At 33.6% G+C, this 21,704-nt stretch overlaps 1 protein-coding gene across 1 annotated transcript; it reads left to right on the top strand.

Annotated features, from left to right (window-relative positions):
- Positions 1-10,982: 10,982 nt before the first annotated feature.
- LOC105803837 (geranylgeranyl pyrophosphate synthase, chloroplastic) lies at positions 10,983-12,614 on the top strand. The gene has a single exon (XM_012636247.2). It carries the CDS (start codon positions 11,316-11,318, stop codon positions 12,429-12,431), a length of 1,116 nt encoding a protein of 371 aa, XP_012491701.1. The 5' UTR covers positions 10,983-11,315; the 3' UTR covers positions 12,432-12,614.
- Positions 12,615-21,704: the final 9,090 nt, after the last annotated feature.

The raw sequence follows: 21,704 nt of genomic DNA, 5'->3' as shown, positions 1-21,704 counted from the left end.
CTTGTAATTTTTATGTTTTTAATATCGTTGCAACTAGGTCCAGCTAGCCCGTACCTTCGTTTTTGAATCTGTTAAAAATTATGAAAGTTTCCATTGATGAATGTTGAATGTTTATGATGAATACCATGTATTTGGAGCTTTGATTCTATTGTTTGATGATTTTGTAAAGTGATTTTTTGTTAGATTTTAATTTTAGGATTAAATTGTGAAAATGTCAAAATTTTAGGGTTTGATAGTAAATTTAATATCATTAGGGACTATTTTAAGGCCTATTATATTTGGAAGGAATATTTATTTGAGAGAAATGATTAGTTTGATGAATTTCGGGTTAAGGGACTAAATTGCAAAATTATAAAAGTTTAGGGTAAATGTGTAAATTCAAAAAGTAAAAGGTTATTAATTGTAAAATGGATTTAAATGTGGAATGTAAGCTGATAATTGAGAAATTTTACATTTTAAATCAAGATCTTGTAGATACTCGTGGAAAAAGAAAAATAACGGAATAGTCCCTAAACTTCTGCTACTACAATTTAGTCCAGGTAAGTTCGTACGGTTTAGAATTTCATATCTATATGAATTGATGAGTAGAATAACATGGTACAACATATATATATTAATTGTTGATAATGAATGATTCTTTGAGATATACTTTTGAAATTTGATGCTCGGTTTGGATTGAACGCGGGATAGAGTGCAATTGTGATTTGGTGTGTTATAGGGGATTGGAGTGGAGATAGACTTAGTGTAATGTATATTTATATTAGCTGAGTAAATCGAGGTTTAGCATTTTTTGCGAACTCTCGTGTTATACTTTCTGTTTGGTGTGTTTCGGTAAGACTAGCTCTGTTGAGCATCTGGTGTGTTCTAGTTGGACTAACTCTTATGAGCATTGGTGTGATTTGGAGGATTGGCTCGTGTGAGCATCTGACGTGTTTTGGTTGGACTGATGATGTACTCTTATCCGTAAGTTGTTCTTCAAATTGAAATCTCGGTAAGGTAATTGTTTAATGAATTTGATGAATTTTCTATTCATTTGAGTATTAAATTGAACATATGTGATTTATCTATTGACATTTTGGATGACAGGAAACCTTCATGGTTGAAATGTTATTGTGTGAATTACTTTATTTACTTCGATAAGATTAATTGTTTTAATACGTCGAATTTACTAAGCTTCTTTAAGCTTACTTGTGTTAATCTTTGTTTTTGTATATACTCGGAAGGTTAGACGATCAGATCGGCACTCGAGTCACACTATCCAGCATAACAAGATAGTTTTTGAAATGTTTATTCCAGATTATATAGCATGTAATAGGTTTGAATGTTGATACTCATGTTTTGGATATGTAAATAGTTAAGTATGAACTTGGTTGGATAAGTTGTTCTAGATGATACCTTTTTTATACTTTTGATGTCTTAATAATATGTATTAAGTGGCTATGTGGATGCATGTTAAGTTGACCAAATTAGTATGTTATGAAATGATTATAGTATAGCTAAGATATGGCATGTTTGAGATGGTATTGAATTAGATGATATGTTTAAGAAAGTGATAAGTGGTGTTTGAGGTTTATTTTGATATACAATTGTACATACTTGTGGTACCAATAAGGGTACATTGGTTAGACACTTAATAGGTTGATTTGGTATGTTTTTGGCTTGTTTAATGTCACTTTGAATAGGTGTTTTGGTAGGTATTTGAGTTTCTTAAAGTCCAAGTAAGCTTGAAATGGTAAACTTGTGGTTTAAAGTTCATTTTGGGTCCACACAGCTTGAGACACAGGCGTGTGACTCAGCCATGTGTGACACACGGCCAAGCGACATGACCTTGTGTCCCCTGTAGGTTGTAAATGTTGTATTTCAAAAGTTACATGGCCTAGCGCATGGACGTGTGAGGCCATTTCGAATATTACACGGCTTAGCATACGGGCGTGTGGCTTGGCCGTGTGACCCAGGTCAGAGAGTTACACGGGCACGAGCACGAGCCGAGACACCATCATGTGTCCCTATTTTAATTGTTACACGGCTTGAGACACGAGCGTGTGTCTCATCCGTGTGACCACTATAGTTTAATTTTTCTGAATTTTTCATAAATTTTCCATATGTTTCTAATTTAGTCCTGAATTGTTTCTAAAGTAATTTTAGGGCTTCGAGGGCTCGATTAAGGGTCGTTATGAAATTAATTGAATGTAATTAGACTATTTTTAGATTGATGTATGAATCAAAAGGTTTACTATTCTGTTTGTTCGATAATTCTCTGTAACCCTATTCTAGCGATAAATACAGGTTAAGGGTGTTACAGTAGGTCTTTCGTGGGATCGGTAAGTGGTTATATAAGCTATTAAGTAGGAATTATGTTAATCTATTAGTATGAAACTTGATGTAAATATTTAAATTCATGTATTGTGATGAGATATGTATGATCTATTATGTATAAAACATGTTCTACATCTGTTAAACGAGCATGTATGATATGTAAATTTTGGTATCTGATATTTTTTTTATTTCTGTTTATATCTGACTATGGGGTGGGACATATACTATGTGAAAAAAGTGTTCTGTGTGAGGCGATATCTCGCCATTATACTGGCAGCACTACTGTGATTATTCCGAAAAGTGTCGTAAGGACACTAAGTGGTGTGTAGGGCTGGGTGGGTGTGTTAAACCCCACGTGGTGTGTTGGGATGGTCGAAGCTGGTGTACAGAGGATGGGGATAGGATTATATGTATCTGTATCTGTACTACTCTGACATGATTTTGATTCTGTAGGAGATGTATGGCTGTATCTGTTCTGCCATGTGATTAAATTTGAAACTCCATTTTCTTACTAGTTACACACTGAATTATAAAAACTCATTCTCTGTTTGTTTGATAATTTTAGGTAACCCTCAAAATTAGGCAGGTCGGTGCGACGAGAGCTCGGTTATGTTCATTCCTCCTTAAACTTAATTTTACTTAAGTTAAATTATTTAAAAATTTCTGGTTTGAGAGTTTTGGAAATTTTGGACTCTCTGGACATTTAGGTTTATTTTTGGATTTGAACTTTTATTTTGGGTTTTGGCATGACATATGATAAAATGATTTTTTTTGAAAAATGGCTATGTTTCTACGATCAACTTTTTTGAAGAAAACAAACTCGGTTTTCCAAAATATAATGTTTAAGGAATTTCTACTGTAAGATACTCGATTTATTTAGATAATGTAAACAAGCTATGGTTTTAATTAAACAGGTATGACAACACGTTCTCTAAATGAAATGGTTTTTAAAATACCATAAGTTTATGTGTATTCCAAAAATAGTCGAGAACTGGTTTTATAACAACACATTTTTAACGTCTAGGCCGAGTTTGGGGTGTTACAAAATAGTAGTTGAAGAAGGATTATAAAATGATCCAAAATACCTATTTGTGTTTTTATAGAAGAATCATTATTAAATTTTGTTATGATTATTATTAAAACTATTGAAAAGATCAAAAATATATTTCCCCAAAATTTTCCCTCACTCATGACTTTCAAAAGAATTGTGATATAAATGCTTAGCAAATACAAATAGTCATTTGAAAGACTAGTATTCAAGATTGAATATGTAAAATATGAGAAAGTATGTGATGTTTTCATGAAGGGGAGTAAATACGCACTATACTCTTTTTCCCTTAACCGAGGTTTTGTCCCATTGGGTTTTCCTGGTAAGGTTTTTAATGAGGCAGCATATTATGCGTATTATATATATGTGTACTCTTTTTCCTTCAATAGGAATTTGTTTTCCCATAGGGCTTTTTTTTTTAGTAAGGTTTTAAAGAGGCACATTATTTACCAATGGACATTCAAGGGGAAGTGTTATGAATATCTTGTTAAGTGAATGTCCACCAAGATCAAGATAAGTTTTGATATATTTTAAATCCTAATAGTCATTAGAAGTAGATCTCTACTTTATTTATACGTTTTATGCCTATAAATAGAGACTTTGGAAAAATATCCCCATTGACCAATAAAATACATTCTCCATTGCTTCCCATATTTTCTTTGTTCTTTACTCTTTGTCTATTTATTTTATAACACTTACGACTTTATAAAATTTTATAATTTTTATATTTCTATATATTTTATAATTTTTATGATGTTCATAAATTTTACAATTTTTATATATTTTATGATTTTTATAATTTTTCCTCTAATTTTTAATAATTTTGATATTTTTATTAAAATTCAATAATTTTATAATTTTATTGATTTTTATTTTTATCATTTTTTCCACATATCATGATGTGATTGTGACACATGATGGCTTTAACTAGAAAAAATTAATGGCAGTTAACTTTAACGATCAAAGGGCCTTTTTAATACATTTTGGCAATTCAAGTACCTAATTGAGTGTAAAAAAAACGTAGGGGTTTAATAGTTTTTTTTTTGAAAAAAATTTGAAGCCCTTTTTAACATTTTTGGAAAGTTTAAGTACCTAATTGAGTGTAAAAGAAAACATGAGCTTAATTATTTTTGTTTTGAAAAATTTGAAGAATTTTACACGACCATTTTACCATGAAAGGCTCTTTTCCTACTTTATTTACGAAAATGTGCCACTTTATTTATTATTTACTAGAATAGGCCAAAAATACTAAAATGTGTCCACGTAAGAGCGTTTTAAGGGGAAATTCCAAGAAAACGCGTCCTTGAGGGAGCGCTTTTGTCATGTCAACAAAAAACATGCTGACATGCGCTTTGCTGACATGGCAAAAGCTCTCCCTCAAGGATGCGTTTTAGCCCGTGTTTTTTTAGGATTAGGGGCTATTTGCATGTTTAGTGACTAGGGTTTATGGGTTTAGGGTTTTAGTAGTTTAGGGTTAGGGTTAAGGTTTTGTTAAAATAATTTAGAAATTTATTTGTTTAGGGTTTAAGGATTTTAAAAATAAATCAAGGTTTAAAATTTTTTTAAAAATTAATTAAATTAGGTTTTAGGGGTTTTAAGTAAATTAACTAAATTAGGGTTTAGGGTTTTAAGAAAATTAATTAAATTAAGGTTTAGGGTTTTTTAAAAATAATTTTGTGTTTATGTTTTAGGGCTTTTGTAAAAGGGTTGAGTCTTGAAAAAATTATATTGACAAGAAGGATTTTGTTTTTTTTTCTACAGCAGTTTCTAAAAAAAATAATTTTGAGAATATGATTCTAAAAAAATAGTGACAAAAATGCTTCAAGCAGGATGCACTGTCAACAAAAGTATTGAAAAAAGCTCCCACGTGGACGCTCTTTTTCTACAGTAGTTTCTGAAAAATAATTTTGAGAAGACGGTTCTAAAAAAATAATGTAAAAAATGCTTTAAATAGTATGCACTGTTAGCAAAAGTACTAAAAAAACTCCCACGTGGACACTCTTTTTGTACAGTAGTTCCTGAAAAATAATTTTGAGAAGATGGTTTTGAAAAAATAGTGTGAAAACTGCTTCAAACAGCATGCACTATCAGCAAAATTACTAAAAAAAGCTCTCACGTGGACACTCTTTTTTTTACAGTAGTTCTTGAAAAATAATTTTGAGAAGACAATTCTGAAAAAATAGTGTCAAAAACGCTTAAAGCAGGATGCACTGTCAGCAAAATTACTAAAAAAAGCTCCCACGTGGACGCTCTTTTTCTACAGTAGTTCCTGAAAAAATAATTTTGAGAAGATAGTTCTGAAAAAATAGTGTCAAAAACGCTTCAAGTAGGATACATTGTCAGCAAAATTACTGAAAAATCTCCCACGTGGATGCTCTTTTTCTATAGTAGTTTTTGAAAAAATAATTTTGAGAAGACGATTATAAAAAAATAATGTAAAAAAATGCTTCAATTAGTATGCACTGTCAGCAAAAGTACTAAAAAAAGCTCCCACATGGACGCTCTTTTTCTACAGTAGCTCCTGAAAAAATAATTTTTAGAAGACGGTTCTGAAAAAATAGTGTCAAAAATGCTTCAAGCAGGATGCACTGTCAGCAAAATTACTAAAAAAAGCTCCCACATGGATGCTCTTTTTCTAAAGTAGTTCTTGAAAAAATAATTTTGAAAAAAAGGTTCTGAAAAATAGTGTCAAAAACACTTCAAGCAGGATGCACTGTCAACAAAATTACTAACAAAAGCTTCCACGTAGACACTCTTTTTTTACAGTAGTTCTTGAAAAAATAATTTTAAAAGACGGTTCTGAAAAAATAGTGTCAAAAATGCTTCAAGCAGGATGCACTATCAACAAAATTACTGAAACAGGCTCCCATATGGATGCTCTTTTTCTACAGTAGTTTCTGAAAAAATAATTTTGAGAAAATAATTTTGAAAATATAGTTTCAAAAATGCTTCAAGCAGGATGCACTGTCAGCAAAATTACTGAAAAAGCTCACACGTGGACGTTCTTTTTCTATAGTAGTTCCTGCTTTGTTTTAGGTTATAAATGAGTCAAATTTCATTCTCATGTTGCATAAGTTATAGTAAGAAAAATTAGAGAGGCTAAGCATAATAGAAATTTAAGATGAGTGAATGTATTAGTGTTATTATTTACTATGATGGTGAGGTCCTTGACATCAAGAATGGCGTTGTTTTTTATCAGAGAACACAACGCGACTAGTTTTTAACCAGGACATAGATTTGACAGAACTTCGTAAAAGAATTAGGCGCAAAATCTTCGAAACGATACCAATGAGAGTTTCATCTATTAAGTATCGGTTTGTGCTTCGGTTGATCCTGTGACATATGACTCATTTGATATCAAAGGTGGTCGTAGCTTGGAGGCAATGGTGCAAACTCATCTAGCTAGTAGGTCACCCTATCTTGAGTTATATGTACAATTTTCATCGCCAAATGAAGCATTTGTGACTTCAACATCTACTATTGATCGAAAGGAATACACGACCCCTGTCTGACACTCTGTTAGTGGAAGGCAGAACACGGAAGCACCTAGGTTTGGTAGCAGTATGGAAAACATAACCCTTGCACAACACTTGGTTTGTGGATGGGACATGCACCTCAGTGAGTCGATGATCAATATTGGAAATACGTACTGGGGAATGACATCAACTTCTAGTGGTTGGTAATCCACATCTGATTAGGGATATTATGAAACTTCCACAAGAAGGGATGATGTACTCCCTACGACGTCCACCGGTGAGGGGACCTCGTACGTTGCAGATGATGGTGGGTTGGATGATGAGTCCGATATGCAGAAGTTGCATTATTTTCTAAACCAGAGCCTATTCCAATCGAACCTGAAGATGATGAAAGGGGTTCAAATAAAGAAGAAGAAGATTTGTGATTCACAGTGTACTCGTCTCCAGCCTACATACAGAATGTTGATCTATCAACAGATGATGTGTTGGAGTTTCTAGATCTACCATACAGAAGGCGTGACCGTACGAGTTCGTCATTGGATTCGAGTGAATTAGAAGTTGGTAAGGAGTTTTTCAGTAAGGATAGTTTTCTTGGTGCATTGAAACAATATAGCATCATGAACGGGGTTAACTAGCACGTGGTTAAATCCAAATCTGAGAAGTTCGAGGCCAAGTGTGCAGTGTAAGACGATACATGTTCATGGAGAATCATGACTTCGGTTAGGAAAAAGACAGGGTTGTGGGAGATAAAGAAGTACAAAGGTCGTGTGTTGCCAGTACAGCATCACTAGGTGTTTAGGGTTTTTGAATAATACTGTTATTACTTAATGTTGCATTATTTAACGTACTTCATTAACAGGTGTTTCACAAGATCATCCCAAGATAGATTCAGATATGATAGCTGGTTTAATACTACCGATGGTGAAGGCAGATCCCAAGACTTTCATGTCAGTCTTAATTGTTAATATTCGCAGCCGATTAAGGTATACGCCCTCTTACCACAAGGCCTAGATAGCTAAGTAGAAGGCGTTAGAAAATATGCATAGTGGGTGGGATGATTCACATAATGAGGTGTGGCAATGGTGTCAAGTGCTGGAGAGGTACGTCTCAAGTTACGTAACAGACCTTGAAATGGTCCCTGCGTACTACAACGATCGCTTGCTCCGTGGATGCCAAGTGTTCAAGCATCTGGTCTAGAGCTTTAAGCAATGTTGGGACACATATGTGTACTGTAAGCTATTGGTACAAATTGGCGGTACCTTTATGTAAGGTAGATATACTCATCGGCTATTGCTAGCTGTGGCACAGGATGGCGGTGGGAGAATCCTTTCAATTGCGTTTGCAATAACACCGAGAGAGTTAGGTGATAACTGAGATTTCTTTCTTTCGTGGTTGAGGAGGCATGTCTGCCCCAAACCTGATATATATGTTATATCAGATCAGGGCACTAGAATACTAGTCGCAATTGAGCGACAAGAAAGCCTATGGGATCGCACACACCATCGGTATTGTTTAAGGCACGTTGCATCCAACTACTACGAACAATATTGGTCTACCATTGAACGACGACAAGTGACCAACATGAGTATTTAATCTCCACTAATATAATTTCGTTTGTAATATTCAATTTATTTTGAACGGAAGAGTGATATACAATTTTCACTATCAACTTATATTGACAGGGTACGAGATCAATAAGGACCGTTTTCATAAGATGTTGGTGATTTTACGGTCAATTAACGATCAAGGCACAAACTACCTCTATAACATACATTTCTATCAATGGACACAAGCATACGATGGCGGCCTATGATATGGTCATATGACCTCAAACTTGGCTAAATGCTTAAATTTTATTTGAAAAGGATCGTGGTATTTGTTGATAACCTCAGTTGTGCAGGAGACATGCTTCTGTTTGGAGACACTATTTCCAAAGCAAGCAGTAAGTTAAAAAGGCCAAATGCAGGGAGGTCATGTATGGTGCCGGAAGGTATTGAAGAAATTAATAAGGCGAAGGCGCGGGCAACACCATGCACATAGTATGTCACGATTACAACAACCTATGGTTTCGTGTGACAGAGTTTGACAGACCGAACCAAGGTATTACTAGCAGGCAATATCATGTGCACCTAAGAAATAGGACTTGCAACTGTAGGACGTTTGAAGCACTTCGCTATTCATGCGCTCATGCAATTGCAGCTTGCCAGAATCACCGTTTGGATCTCATGAGCTATGTCGACGAAGTGTACAAAATAGAATACATATACAACGTGTGGAGACACGTATTCCCACCGGTCCTAGATGAACGTAAGTGGCCGTCTGTATCGTTTGCTCCATTTAAGTTGTTACCGGATAGAGAATTGTGTCGCAAATCAAAAGTCGAACTTACTCGAGTAGAATACGTGATAATATAGATATCCGAGAAAGAACGAACCAACAAAAGTTGTACGGATGGTGTAGGAAGCTAGGTCATACAATTCGAATATCCACCATAATTCGCCGAATGGTTCCACCTAATTAAATAAATTTTTAGCATAAAATTATATTTTAAATCTATGCAATAATTGTAAAATCTAATACAAATTTTACCTCGTCATGAGTGAGAATGTATATGGGTGGTTCACTCGAGGACGTAAAAATGGAAAGCAAAATCGAGCCCATGATTGTAGTAGTGATAAGCAACCTCTAATTTTTGCTTTATTTGATTTCGTCGCCCCGCACATCTCCCGGTACAATATTGCCAATGCGACAAACCCCCAACTAAGTTTGCCAGCTACTCTAAAATCAACGAGTTTCAGCAGCCACCTCAGATGTAAAAGGTTTCTTGACAAGTCTGGCATTAGGTAACCTCCAATGATCTCAAGGATGTATGCCTGAGCATATCGTATTCTTTCTACTTCAATTGAATCATCTCCCGGCTACGAGAATGTGTCTCGGAACCAGCCCATCTTGATCCAACCTCCGTAAATATTATCCGAAATTGCACCCAAAAGATCGTAGCATATGGCTCCTCAATCAGCAGATTGAATAGACTCGGTGAGTATGGATCCATCCACCGGCAATTCCAATTGTAACTACACGTCCTCCAAAGTGATGGCACACTCACCGCATGGAAGATGGAATGTGTGCGTCTCGGGTCTCCACCTTTCTATGAACGCACTCCTTCAGGGACGTGTTTTTTACTGACATGGCAAAAGCGCTCCTTCAGGGACGTGTTTTGCTGGAATTTCCTCTTAAAACGCTCCTATATAGATGCGTTTTACTATTTTCAGCCCATTCGAGTAAGTAATAAATAAAGTGGCCTATTTTCGTAAATAAAGTAGGAAATGAACCTTTTTTAGTAAAATGGTCAATTTTACACCCGTTTAAGGTAAAAAAAAATATTATTGCATGTTTTCTCGTCATAAAAAAGGAAAAAAATCCCTCCAAGATCTCAATTCTCATCTTATTAGTGTATGGCTAGAATCTAGTCTACTTATAACCTTTTCTTAAACAAAATTTTAAATTAGGAAATCTTGAATTTCTTTTTCTGAATGGAATCTTCATCTTAATTAGAGAATCTTGATTTCAAGTGGGCAGTTTTGTTGTTTTAGAATTTGGTTGTGGACAAAATTCAATTATCAAACCCATCTTTTCTAGAGATAGCAAATGATTTGTTTTGTTCGATCAAATGATTATTTTATGTTTTATAGAAAATGATTATTTGATTATTATTTTCTTATAAAATGTTTAGAATTATTCTTAATTTTTCCTTAACTCATAAATAAAAAGATAATGTATTTAGAATTATGTTGTGTTTTATGATTTTATATTATATGTTATCATTGAATGTTTTTAATGTTGGATTTTGACTAAATTTGTTAAAAATATGAAATCTAAAAATGATTTTTTTTCTGTTAAAAATAAAATTTGAAATTATACAATAATTTAACATAAAATATATATAATATGCCATGCCATTGCATGGGGCATACAAACTGTGTAGTAATATAGTCGATAATAAACGCTGTATTATTTATTATATTATTTAATTAAAAAAACTCATAATTTATTATTGGATTTGAAGGATAAATAAAAAAAATTGTGGATTATAATAAATAAATAATTGGTGGGGCGTTAGAAAAGATGCCAATGCTACAAGATGCCCAGCTGCCCACCCAAATCCCAAAATCCAATCTTTGTCCTTCTTTGGCTCTCATTAAAAACTAATGCTCATCCATTGCCATTGCCATTGCCATTGCCATTGCCATCAATATTTTAGCTTTTCTTCCCCCTTTTCCTTCTCCCTCATACATAAGAGTACTAACATTTTTGTCCAACTTGTCATTGCAGGGCTGCAGAATTCAATCTTTAAGTATTTGAAAAGTGGAAATTACGTTAGAATTTGCTACTTTTATTTGTTTCTTGGTTCTCTATTTTCATCCCCGTCGAACTGTTATTGTGCTTCTGAAATCTGAAAAACCCAATCTTGCAAAATGGCTTCATTGAATCTGGGTTATTGGGTTCAGTCTTACTCCATGCCTAACCAAGTTTCTTCCATATCCAAATCCTTTCCTTTACCTAGATCTCTTCCCTTCAATCCTCTCACAACTCAATCATCTTCTACCCTGAAAAAAGTGAACTTCTCTTCTCTTCCTTCCATTACCTCAGTCCTTACCAAAGAAGACATTGTCAAGGAAGAAGAACAAGACCCTCAAAAGTCAAGCTTTGATTTCAATTCCTACATGCTTCAAAAAGCAAGTGCAGTTAACCAAGCCTTGGAATCTGCTGTTTCACTCCGTGACCCTGTTAAAATCCACGAAGCAATGCGGTACTCCCTTTTAGCAGGTGGAAAAAGGGTACGTCCGGTGCTTTGTTTAGCAGCCTGTGCACTTGTTGGTGGCCGGGAATCCATGGCTATGCCCGCAGCTTGTGCTGTTGAAATGATCCACACCATGTCTTTAATCCACGATGATTTGCCTTGCATGGACAACGATGATCTTCGTAGAGGAAAACCAACCAACCACAAAGTTTTTGGTGAGGATATAGCTGTGTTAGCAGGGGATGCTCTTTTAGCTTTTGCTTTTGAACATATAGCTGTTTCTACAGTTGGTGTTCCGCCTTCCAGGATTGTAAGAGCTATTGGGGAATTAGCCAAAGCTATTGGAGGGGAGGGGTTGGTGGCTGGTCAAGTCGTGGACATAATTAGTGAGGGGCTAACAGATGTGGGATTGGATCATTTAGAATTCATTCATGTTCACAAAACTGCTGCTTTGCTCGAAGCGGCTGTGGTTTTGGGCGCCATTGTTGGAGGTGGATGTGATGAGGAGGTGGAAAAGTTAAGGAAATTCGCAAGGTGCATTGGGCTTTTGTTTCAGGTTGTGGATGACATTCTTGATGTAACCAAGTCGTCTAAGGAATTAGGGAAGACTGCAGGGAAAGATTTGGTGGCTGATAAAGTGACTTATCCAAAGTTGATGGGGATACAGAAATCAAAGGAGTTTGCTGAGAAGTTGAAGACTGATGCGATAGAGTTGCTTCAAGGATTTGACCCTGCCAAAGCTGCTCCTTTGATTGCTTTGGCTAATTATATAGCTTACAGGCAAAACTAACTTGTTTCTTGTTGTTGTATAATTTATAATCTTGATTTCATTAGACAAAAGGCCTTCACTCGCTGTTTCTTGTTGTGTTTGATTAAAAAACAATGGCTTAGATACGGAAGCAGGCGAGTTGTGTTAATGTTGGAAAATTATTCTACAGGGATAATAAAGATAGAATTTTGTTTTTCTCTCAAATGGAATAGAATTTTGTTTTTCTCTCAAATGGAAACGTATAGGATTAATCAGTTGGAGTTTTAACTGTTTTGGTCTTATGAGTTCCTATATATATATATATACTGATCTCTATTTTTCTGGTTTCATGCGATGTTGATGACTTTTTAGAATGTACTTGTTTTTGTCCTGCTTTTGGTTCTGAAATTTTCTTTCACAGATTCTGGATGAAAACTAGAGATTTTAGTTTATTAAGTGCCAGGTTATGTGTATCTTTCCATAAACTGCCTGCTTTGGCACTGCCTTGCAAGTCCTTTACCCTTTCCTGTATGGAACTATCAAGTTAAAATACAAGATTAGAAGTTAGAAACAAAGCTTGCTCTGGTATAATATTATACTCAGGTTACTTTGTTTTCAAGTGTTTATATACCTGGTACTGGAAATTTCTGGCTTCTTTGCTTATGATATTAAAGGATTACCCGAGGGAGAAATAATAAGCAAGTACATGATCTATGTTACTTGTAGTGGAATCTTTGAGGTAAGCATTGCAAAATAAAAACAAGTCTGTGAATCAATTCAACAAAGTCAAGGAGTTGCAAACCTAAGAACCGAGCTCCATCTGTCTTCAATGCCAATACTCTCCGCAATATTTGGTTTTTAAGTTATGTCTTTCACTTGCTGCAGGCATTGTGAATCTGGGATTTGTCTGCTGTGATATGTAGCCCTTGGGAGATTCTTGGTAATTGGTAGAGTTAAAAACTTTCATTGATTCTACTTGACTATTCATTTCAAATATCCTTATCTAGATAAAAGAATTGAACAGTACTTGTTGAAGGCTTAAGCTGGGGAAATAGTCAATCAGTGTGGTGCTAGTATTAGTTGAATTTCGCAGCTACAAACTGTGAATGCTTGAAAGTGTTTTTATCTCTGATTATGGCACTTAACTGTTCAACAAATCACAATCTTTCTTCTTCCTTGCAGCAAGTCAACAACTGAGGCTGAGTTCATGTTTGTACTTCATCTTCCATTAATGACTTTTCACTTCAGGGGTTAGGCTGCATTATCAAAGCCTAGGACTAGGGTCACCATTTGGCCAAGAACTGAATTATCTTACAATCTATTCAAGATTCTTATTCATTGTTGTTAGCCAGCATAGTAAACAATTTGGTCATTGACCAATCTACAATCTAAGCATCTTTTCCCATTCCAGTAGTTGTTTTTTTCTGGTGAGATGTTCTCATAATAAAATATTCAAAGAAATAGAAAGGTAATTGATAAAGACGGTAAAATTAATTTTTTGAAACAACATTTAAACTCTCGAGAGGTCTGAAATTGATATACTATATACTATATACTACATACTATATACTATATAATGTTTCAATGATTGATGAACATGTAAATTCTGTCATTTTCCAGGTGCATAGCTAATTTATCCATAGCACAAAAACATTGGACAAGAAAACAAACCAGCCCTTATTTTGCAATATATTTCTCAAGAAAAAATTCTACTCAAGAGAAGCATCTTTGAGGATTCCGCCTTGCCTTTCACTTTCACCTTCACTTCTTACAAGAAAAAAAAAATCCAACCTCTTTACCCTCTACACCATACAAGACTTTGTGACCAACCATTTCAAGGAAGTATATTGGAGAAACAAAAGCCTGCACCAAGTTAATTTTTTCCAATCGTTTGAATAGTTTTTAACAAGTCTCTTTATCTTCTGTTAATGCTTTGAATTAGTCCCTTTATCCTTTGTTGCGATTTGTATTTAAACACTCTAACATCACAAAGATGCCAATAGATAGGCCTGCATTGTTCTGTTTGTCTGCAGAAGTACTTTGGTTGAATGAATCTTATGTTTCCAAAGTTTGTCGTTATTAAAAACAGAAGAAGAAGCAATATTTATGAAAACAATGGATTATTGAGGTGGATTTGTAGGCACAAGGAGCAGGGACCAGGATTGTAAATAATCACAGCACCTGGGAACTGGAAATCATTTATGTTAAATTGATTTGAACTGTGTGACGACCATTGTAGGCTGGAATATGGTGTTTTATTGACCTTCAAATACAGTTTGAAAACAATTATAGATCTTGAGAGAGATGCATATCATGATCTGAGATCAAACCATTTCATCACATTGGATGCATGAAAATAATTGAATGGAAATGAAGAAACCAATATTGCCAACGACATCAAGTTAACTTGTCAATTATCAGAACATAATAAAGGCAACTGTCTTCGATTATTGATACATTAGGCATCTATACCCTTTAAAACTTTACTGTTTAAGCATTTTAATGTTCCTCATCGAGAAATATATATATATATATATATTCAAAGAGAAAGAACAATGCTGGTCTGATGAAATGACCAGGCTTATTCCTGGAAATATTTTATGGCATTTATTCTTTTTCATATCTATAATTAATTCTTCGGTTCCTATTCTTCTTGTGTTGCAGATGGCAACAAGAGGCGGACCATTATGGTGGTCTAGGGTCTTGGCCCCCCAAAATTTTGGGAAATTTTAAACTTTTTTTGGGAAATTTTTAGAAAATTTTAATTAGGCTTTCCAAAATTTTAGAAAATTTTCATTTCTCTCTTAAAGATTTATCTTGAAAGTAATCATTATACCTTTCATTTAAAAAAAATTTAATTGAATTCTCTTAAATTTTTTGAAAATTTCTAATCTCACAAAAATTTTAAAAATTTTAATTACACTCCTAAAATTTTTCTTTAAAAAAAAATTCTCATTTTAACTTTAAAACTTTTGAAAATTTTACTGGGGCTACTGATGACATCCAAACCAAAGCATCCTCCATCCTCTAAGAAAATTGATGGATTTGATGGTCATGGTAGGCGTTTCAAAAGCTGCCCAGATAAGGGCATGGAACACATTCAACTAGATTTCAATGAATGTTTCAAATAGACCAAATTATTTTATACCCTAAAAATGAGGATTATGTTTGGTAAGACCAAAAAGATTAATTCAGGAGCCAACCAGCTTTGAACAACCGAAGAACATATAGAAATGAAATTAAATGAAGCCAGCTCAAAGAAAGGGTTTGCTGACTAAGTTCTAATCACAACTATACGAGATAACCATTGCCATGCTTGAGTCATTCAAAATCCGACCAAACTTTCTCAAGTAGAGGCAATTAATCAATAACGATACAAATTGGGGGGCGGGGGTTGGCCTGTTTAGTGATGAATGTCAGGCGCAGTTCTTGATGTAGTCATCCAAATCATGCAAGGTTTCATCAGTTTAAACAAACTATAAACTTGAATAAACAATCATATCTTTTTTATAGGAGTAGAGACCTTTGTATTTTGTATGTTAGGAGCTTCCCATGCATATTATTTTTTAAAAACAAATGGATCAAGCTTCAAACTTTTAACGATAAGCATAAATGTTTTCGGCGTTGACATTGCAAAAGGAATGCATATTTGATGAAATTCTCGTTTATCCAAAACTAGAAAAAGAACCCCAAGCTATTGCCAATAAATTTCCCGAGAATATAGGGAGAAATAATGCAGGTTGAGGTTATTTCAATCTGATATCATTGTCATTTTCATAACCTAGAAATCATTGTACCAAGTTAACGGAATTTGTTCTTTAAGGATTTAACAGAGCAACATCATCTACTTTTGAGAATCCAATCTCAAGCAAAACTCCATCTATTATTTCTGAATGAAGTTTGGCAAATATAAAATTCCAAAGTCATTGGAATTTAAAACTAAAATCTCAACACAAATCACAGAATAATATATTGCATGCAACAATGAGATATAATAACATCATTGTTTTTTCTTTTTAAATCTTATAAAATCATCTTTTAAATATAAAGATTTTCGATATATTTAAACATAATCAACTTCGAAAGCCTAACCGTTAAATTTAAAAATCTATACATGTAATATATTCAAAATATACAAATATATTATATTTCAAATAATTTATATAAATAATAAACCCGCCTGAACTAGTTAATAAATATTTAAAAGGTCTATAATCATGTTAATTTTTGAAGTTTTATTGATAACTTAAATCATATATGTTGGTGCACAAAAAGATAATTCTTTTAGTTTTGCACTAACAAAACAGTGCTTTGAGCAATATATATTTAGAATATCAACTTTTATAAATAACTTATATAGTAATTTTTATAGAACAATCAATTAATATCTAAAGATTGAAGAACATGATAAAATTTTATTTCCAAGTTTTTCGATTATGACATTCCAAGTGAAATTTGAGTCTTATTTATAAAATTTCAGATTCGATCAAATAGAAACATATTTGGATAGCCACATCTTTTAGTAAGAGTTGAAGCTACCCAAATAAGTATCTAACACCTCTTAATTAATAACTAAGAGATATAATTTTAGTAATTAAGAGACATAGTTCATTTTTCATAAAAAAAATCCATAACTCATCACTTATAATTTAGTTGATAATTTTTGGATTATTTATTGTTGGAAAATATACTGCTGCAAAACAAATTTGTTAGCACAGAATGGAAAAGTAAACCAAGAATTAAAAAAATCAAAATTTACTACATTGTGGAAGAACCACTGCCTTAGAAACGAATTTACCCTGATCGGTGTAATCGTGTAATGAATGTCGTCCTCCAAGGTTAACACGGTGCTTTAGTATTCGTACACCCGAATAAAGAAGATGGAACGCAATTGGTATTGCTCTTCTCAGGGAAATCAAACTAGGATCAATTCCCAGGAAAGTTTGGAGGGGTCACAATCGATCCCGCTTAAAACCCAAACTCCTAGACATAATTTCCTCTAATGTAATTTAAGGGCAAACGATAGAATTTTTAGAAAAGAATGGGAAAAGAGGTAAGGAGGAGAAAAGAGTTCTTTGATTGCTATATTTGTTTTCTGTGTGAAAAATGAGGAAAACAACTCTCTATTTATACTAGGAATAGAAAGGTAAAATAGTAAATATGCAGGGGCAAAAGAGTAAAACTCGTAGGGCCAATTATAGTTTTAACCTACCATTTCAGCACAAAGTATAATTTGTTCCATATTTTCGTAATAGGAAAAAAATGTGGGGGGGTGATAAAACTGTTTTAAAGAAATTATTTTCTGGAAAAAATATAAGAATTTTATCCAAAAAGAAATACATGTGGTACATGTCGAAGAAACGTGTTAACATGGGCACAGACATGGATCGTATTGGGCATCGGCAGCGTGTACGTGTAAAGGCTATAGCCTAATTACTCAATGAGAGTAAAAAGTAATGTTATATATAAACCTTCTCAATGGCCTATACTTAACTAATGTGAGATATACCCATTTACCAACAATCCTTTGCATTACCAACAATCCCCCACTAATGCAAAGTAAATTTGAACATTTTTGTAAACACGAGAATGAGTAGAGGTTTTTCCAGTTAAAATGTGAGAAGAGCAACAACAAAATTAGTTGTTTAAGCACTAGTATCTTGTGGATTTGAACTAGCATTTAGTGAAATGAGTGATTCTTTTCTTTAACAAGTGAATGAATCTTGAACTTGTTAAGATAGGAGTTAACTCATGATATACAGCTAATCTCAGATCCAATTGATATTCCGCGATAAATCAGCAAGTTTTAGCCAATGCACCTCGGGATGTTGGTAAGTGCTCTAGAAAAACTACCCAAATGTTTTTCATAGAGGATGGCTAGTCTTTCACACTTATGTAGGTGATTTCATCTAGCCTATCTCAATATAGACCGCCTGAATTAGGGCTATGAAATCATTAGGAGCATTTATTAAGCTCATCCTCTCAAATTTAGATTCGGTGAATTCATCAAGTACATCTCAATAAGACCATCCACACTCTCGAATATGAACTCATTAAGAGTAATAAACTCAACATCTCAAGTCGGTGAATTCATCAAGTCTGTCTCAATAGAACCACCCAAACTCTTGGCTATGAACTCATTAAGAGTAAGAACTCAAACTTATGCATGTATATCGTTTGCCATAAGGATAGGTAAAATGTACACTATGAGTCTTTACATGGTTTCGTTTGACCACATTGAACTTAGAAAATTATATTGGGTATCCACCACGAATTCCTCAACCACTGAGCTTAAAACCCATCCCTCTCGATGAATTAAGAACCATTCTCCTACTTAACCATTTAGTTAGTGGATCAACTAGGTTCATTTCAAATCTCACGTACTCCAACACGAGTACTCCATTTTTTATTAAATGTCTCACAGATTCATTTCTTATTCGAATATACTTCTTCTTACCATTGTAAGCTTGGCTCTTAGCAACGCAAATTGCGGCTTGTGAGTCACATAATAGAGATATGCGATGTACTAGTTTTCCTTATAAAAGAATCTTTGCTAGTAGATTCTTAAGCCACTCGACCTCTTTCCCAACTAAGTCAAGAGCTATGAACTCTGACTCCATCGTGGAGCGAGCAATACAAGTTTGTTTAGCAGACTTTCACAAAATGGTTGCTTAACCCAAAGTAAAAACATACCCACTTGTAGAGCTCACCTCATCATTGTTAGTTACCCAGTTTGCATCAGAATAGCCCTCAAGGATTGCAGGGTATCCGATAAATTCCAACTCTGAAGTTATTTTACCTTTAAAGTATTTAAGCAAACGCTTTAGAGCATTCCAATGCTCATTGCTTGGATTATGGGTGTATCTACTTAGTCTACTAACTGCATAAGCAATGTCTGACCTAGTGTAGTTCATCAAAAACATAAGACTTTCAATAATCTTAGCATACTTTAATTGAGAAACACTATTTCCTCTGTTCTTAAACAATTGTATGCTAGAATCGTAAGAAGTTCTCACAAGGATTACATCAAAGCTATTAAACTTTTTTTAACACTTTCTCTATATAATGAGACTGGCTTAATGCAAATCCCTTTTTTTTATTTTGTAACCTTAACTCCTAAGATTACACCTACCTCTCCCAAATCAATCATTTCAAATTTGGTAGATAAGAAATTCTTGGTTTTATTAATGGATTCTATATTGGAACTGAAAATTAACATGTCATCTACATACGGCTTATGATGACACAATCAAAACCAAACATATGAGAATACACACATGCATCTTCACCATTAACAATAAAACTGAAATTGGGAATAATCTTATGAAATTTCTCATACGATTGTCTTGGAGCTTGTTTGAGAACATATAGAGATTTTTGAGTATGCAAACTTTATCTTCCATACCAGGTGCCACAAATCTTAAAGGTTGCTCAATGTAGATTTCCTCATCCAAATCACTATTCAAGAAAGTTGCATTCACATCCATTTGATACACCAGCAAATTGTGATTGGAAGCTAAAGTAAACAAAACACGAATGGTTGAGATCTTAGTCACAGGAGAGTATGTATCAAAATAATCTACTCAAAATTTCTAAGTAGACCCTTTAACCACTAGTCTTGCCTTATACTTTTGTATTAACCCATCTGGTCTAAGTTTCTTTCTAAAGACCCATTTATTACTAATAGGTCTAAAACCTCTAGGCAAGTCTACTAATTCCCAAGTGTGATTAGACATAATAGAATCAAGTTCATTATTAATAGCATCTCTCCAAAAACTTGCATCTATTGAATTTATGGCTTCATCATAGGTTTTTGGATTCTTACCTATAAAAAATGCATGAGCAATAGAATCACTTATTAAGTCTAAATCATTAACCTCAGTTACAAAGGAATTAAAGAAATCAGGTCCGAAACTAGTGGCAACCCATTGTCTTTCACTTCTCTTAGGTTCTACATCATCATTAAGAATATTTCTATTCTGTGTACTAGAAGAAGAAACATGTTCATCTAATTGTATATCAGGATTTATGTTATATTTCTTTAAAGAAAATATATTTTTAAAGAAAACAGCATCTCTAGATTCACATATGAAAGAATCATGCAAAAACATGAATCTGCAGCACTATTTAGAGCATAACCAACAAAAACAACATCAACAGTTTTAGATTTGATAGTATTCTATTTAAAAGCAGGCAAGCCTACTTTTTCTAAGCACCTCTATGCTTTCAAGAATTGCATATTAGGGGTATAACCTTTCCACAATTCGTATGGGGTACAATATAATTTTTTATAAGGCACTCTATTAAGAATGTGGTTTGTAAAAAGTATAGCCTCCCCCCACATGTGGTCAGGTAAAATAGAACTAAGTAGTAAAGCATTCATCATTTCTTTTAGAGTTCTGCTTTTCCTTTTAGCTATGTCATTTTTTGTGAAAAATAGGGAGTGAAAAACTCATGTATAATTTCGTCTTTCTCACAAACCTCTTTAAGAAAGTTAGTGCCATATTCACCACCTCTATCAGATCTAAGACATTTTATTCTCCTATAAAGCTGGTTTTCTACTTCTACTTTATAAATGAGAAAGGTTTGTTCAGCTTCATCTTCTGTTCTTAGAAAATAAACCTTTGTATACCTAGAGTAATCATCTACAAAGGTAATATAGTAACATTTTTTATTTTTCATTTCTGTGTTTCTAAAGTCTGCTAGATTAATATGAACTAACTCTAAAATTTTAGTTTTTCTATCAGAAATAGTCTTTAAGGAAGGTCTAGTATGTTTGGCTTCAACACAAATTTCATATTTATTAAAGCTACTACCATCTAGATTAGAAAGTAGATTCATTTTTATGAGCTTTTAAAGAATAAATATTCACATGTCCTAATCTAGCATGTGATAACTCTAAAATATAGAGTTATCCATAGCACTTTCTAGCTCAAAATTCTTGTAAATTCTGAGTAAATGATAATGATTTTTGTGATTTTTATTAATAAATTGAATAATTTATGTTAAAAATATATTTTTATTCAATTTCATATAAATTCTACTTAATTTCATATTATTTTTTAACAGTTGTCGCATCGAAGATAGTCTTATCCTGAAGCTCTTCCATTAAGGCCATGACAGTGGGGCTTGGAAAAGCATCATCAATCGAGCTACCAAAAAATCATCAAGGAAATTATAAATAAAATAATTTTAAACCTCAAATTATTGAAGGACCAAGATGCAAACGGGTAGCAAAAATTGGATCACTTCTAGCAAAGATAAAGGCCCAAAATGCAACCCAAAGAAAGAGAGCTTTAAAAATCCAAGGAAGTC

This window comes from Gossypium raimondii, chromosome 11, assembly GCF_025698545.1.
Source record: "Gossypium raimondii isolate GPD5lz chromosome 11, ASM2569854v1, whole genome shotgun sequence".
Taxonomy (NCBI): domain Eukaryota; kingdom Viridiplantae; phylum Streptophyta; class Magnoliopsida; order Malvales; family Malvaceae; genus Gossypium; species Gossypium raimondii.
Note: the sequence above shows the minus strand (reverse complement) of the source record. Positions and strands in the feature narration are given on the sequence as shown.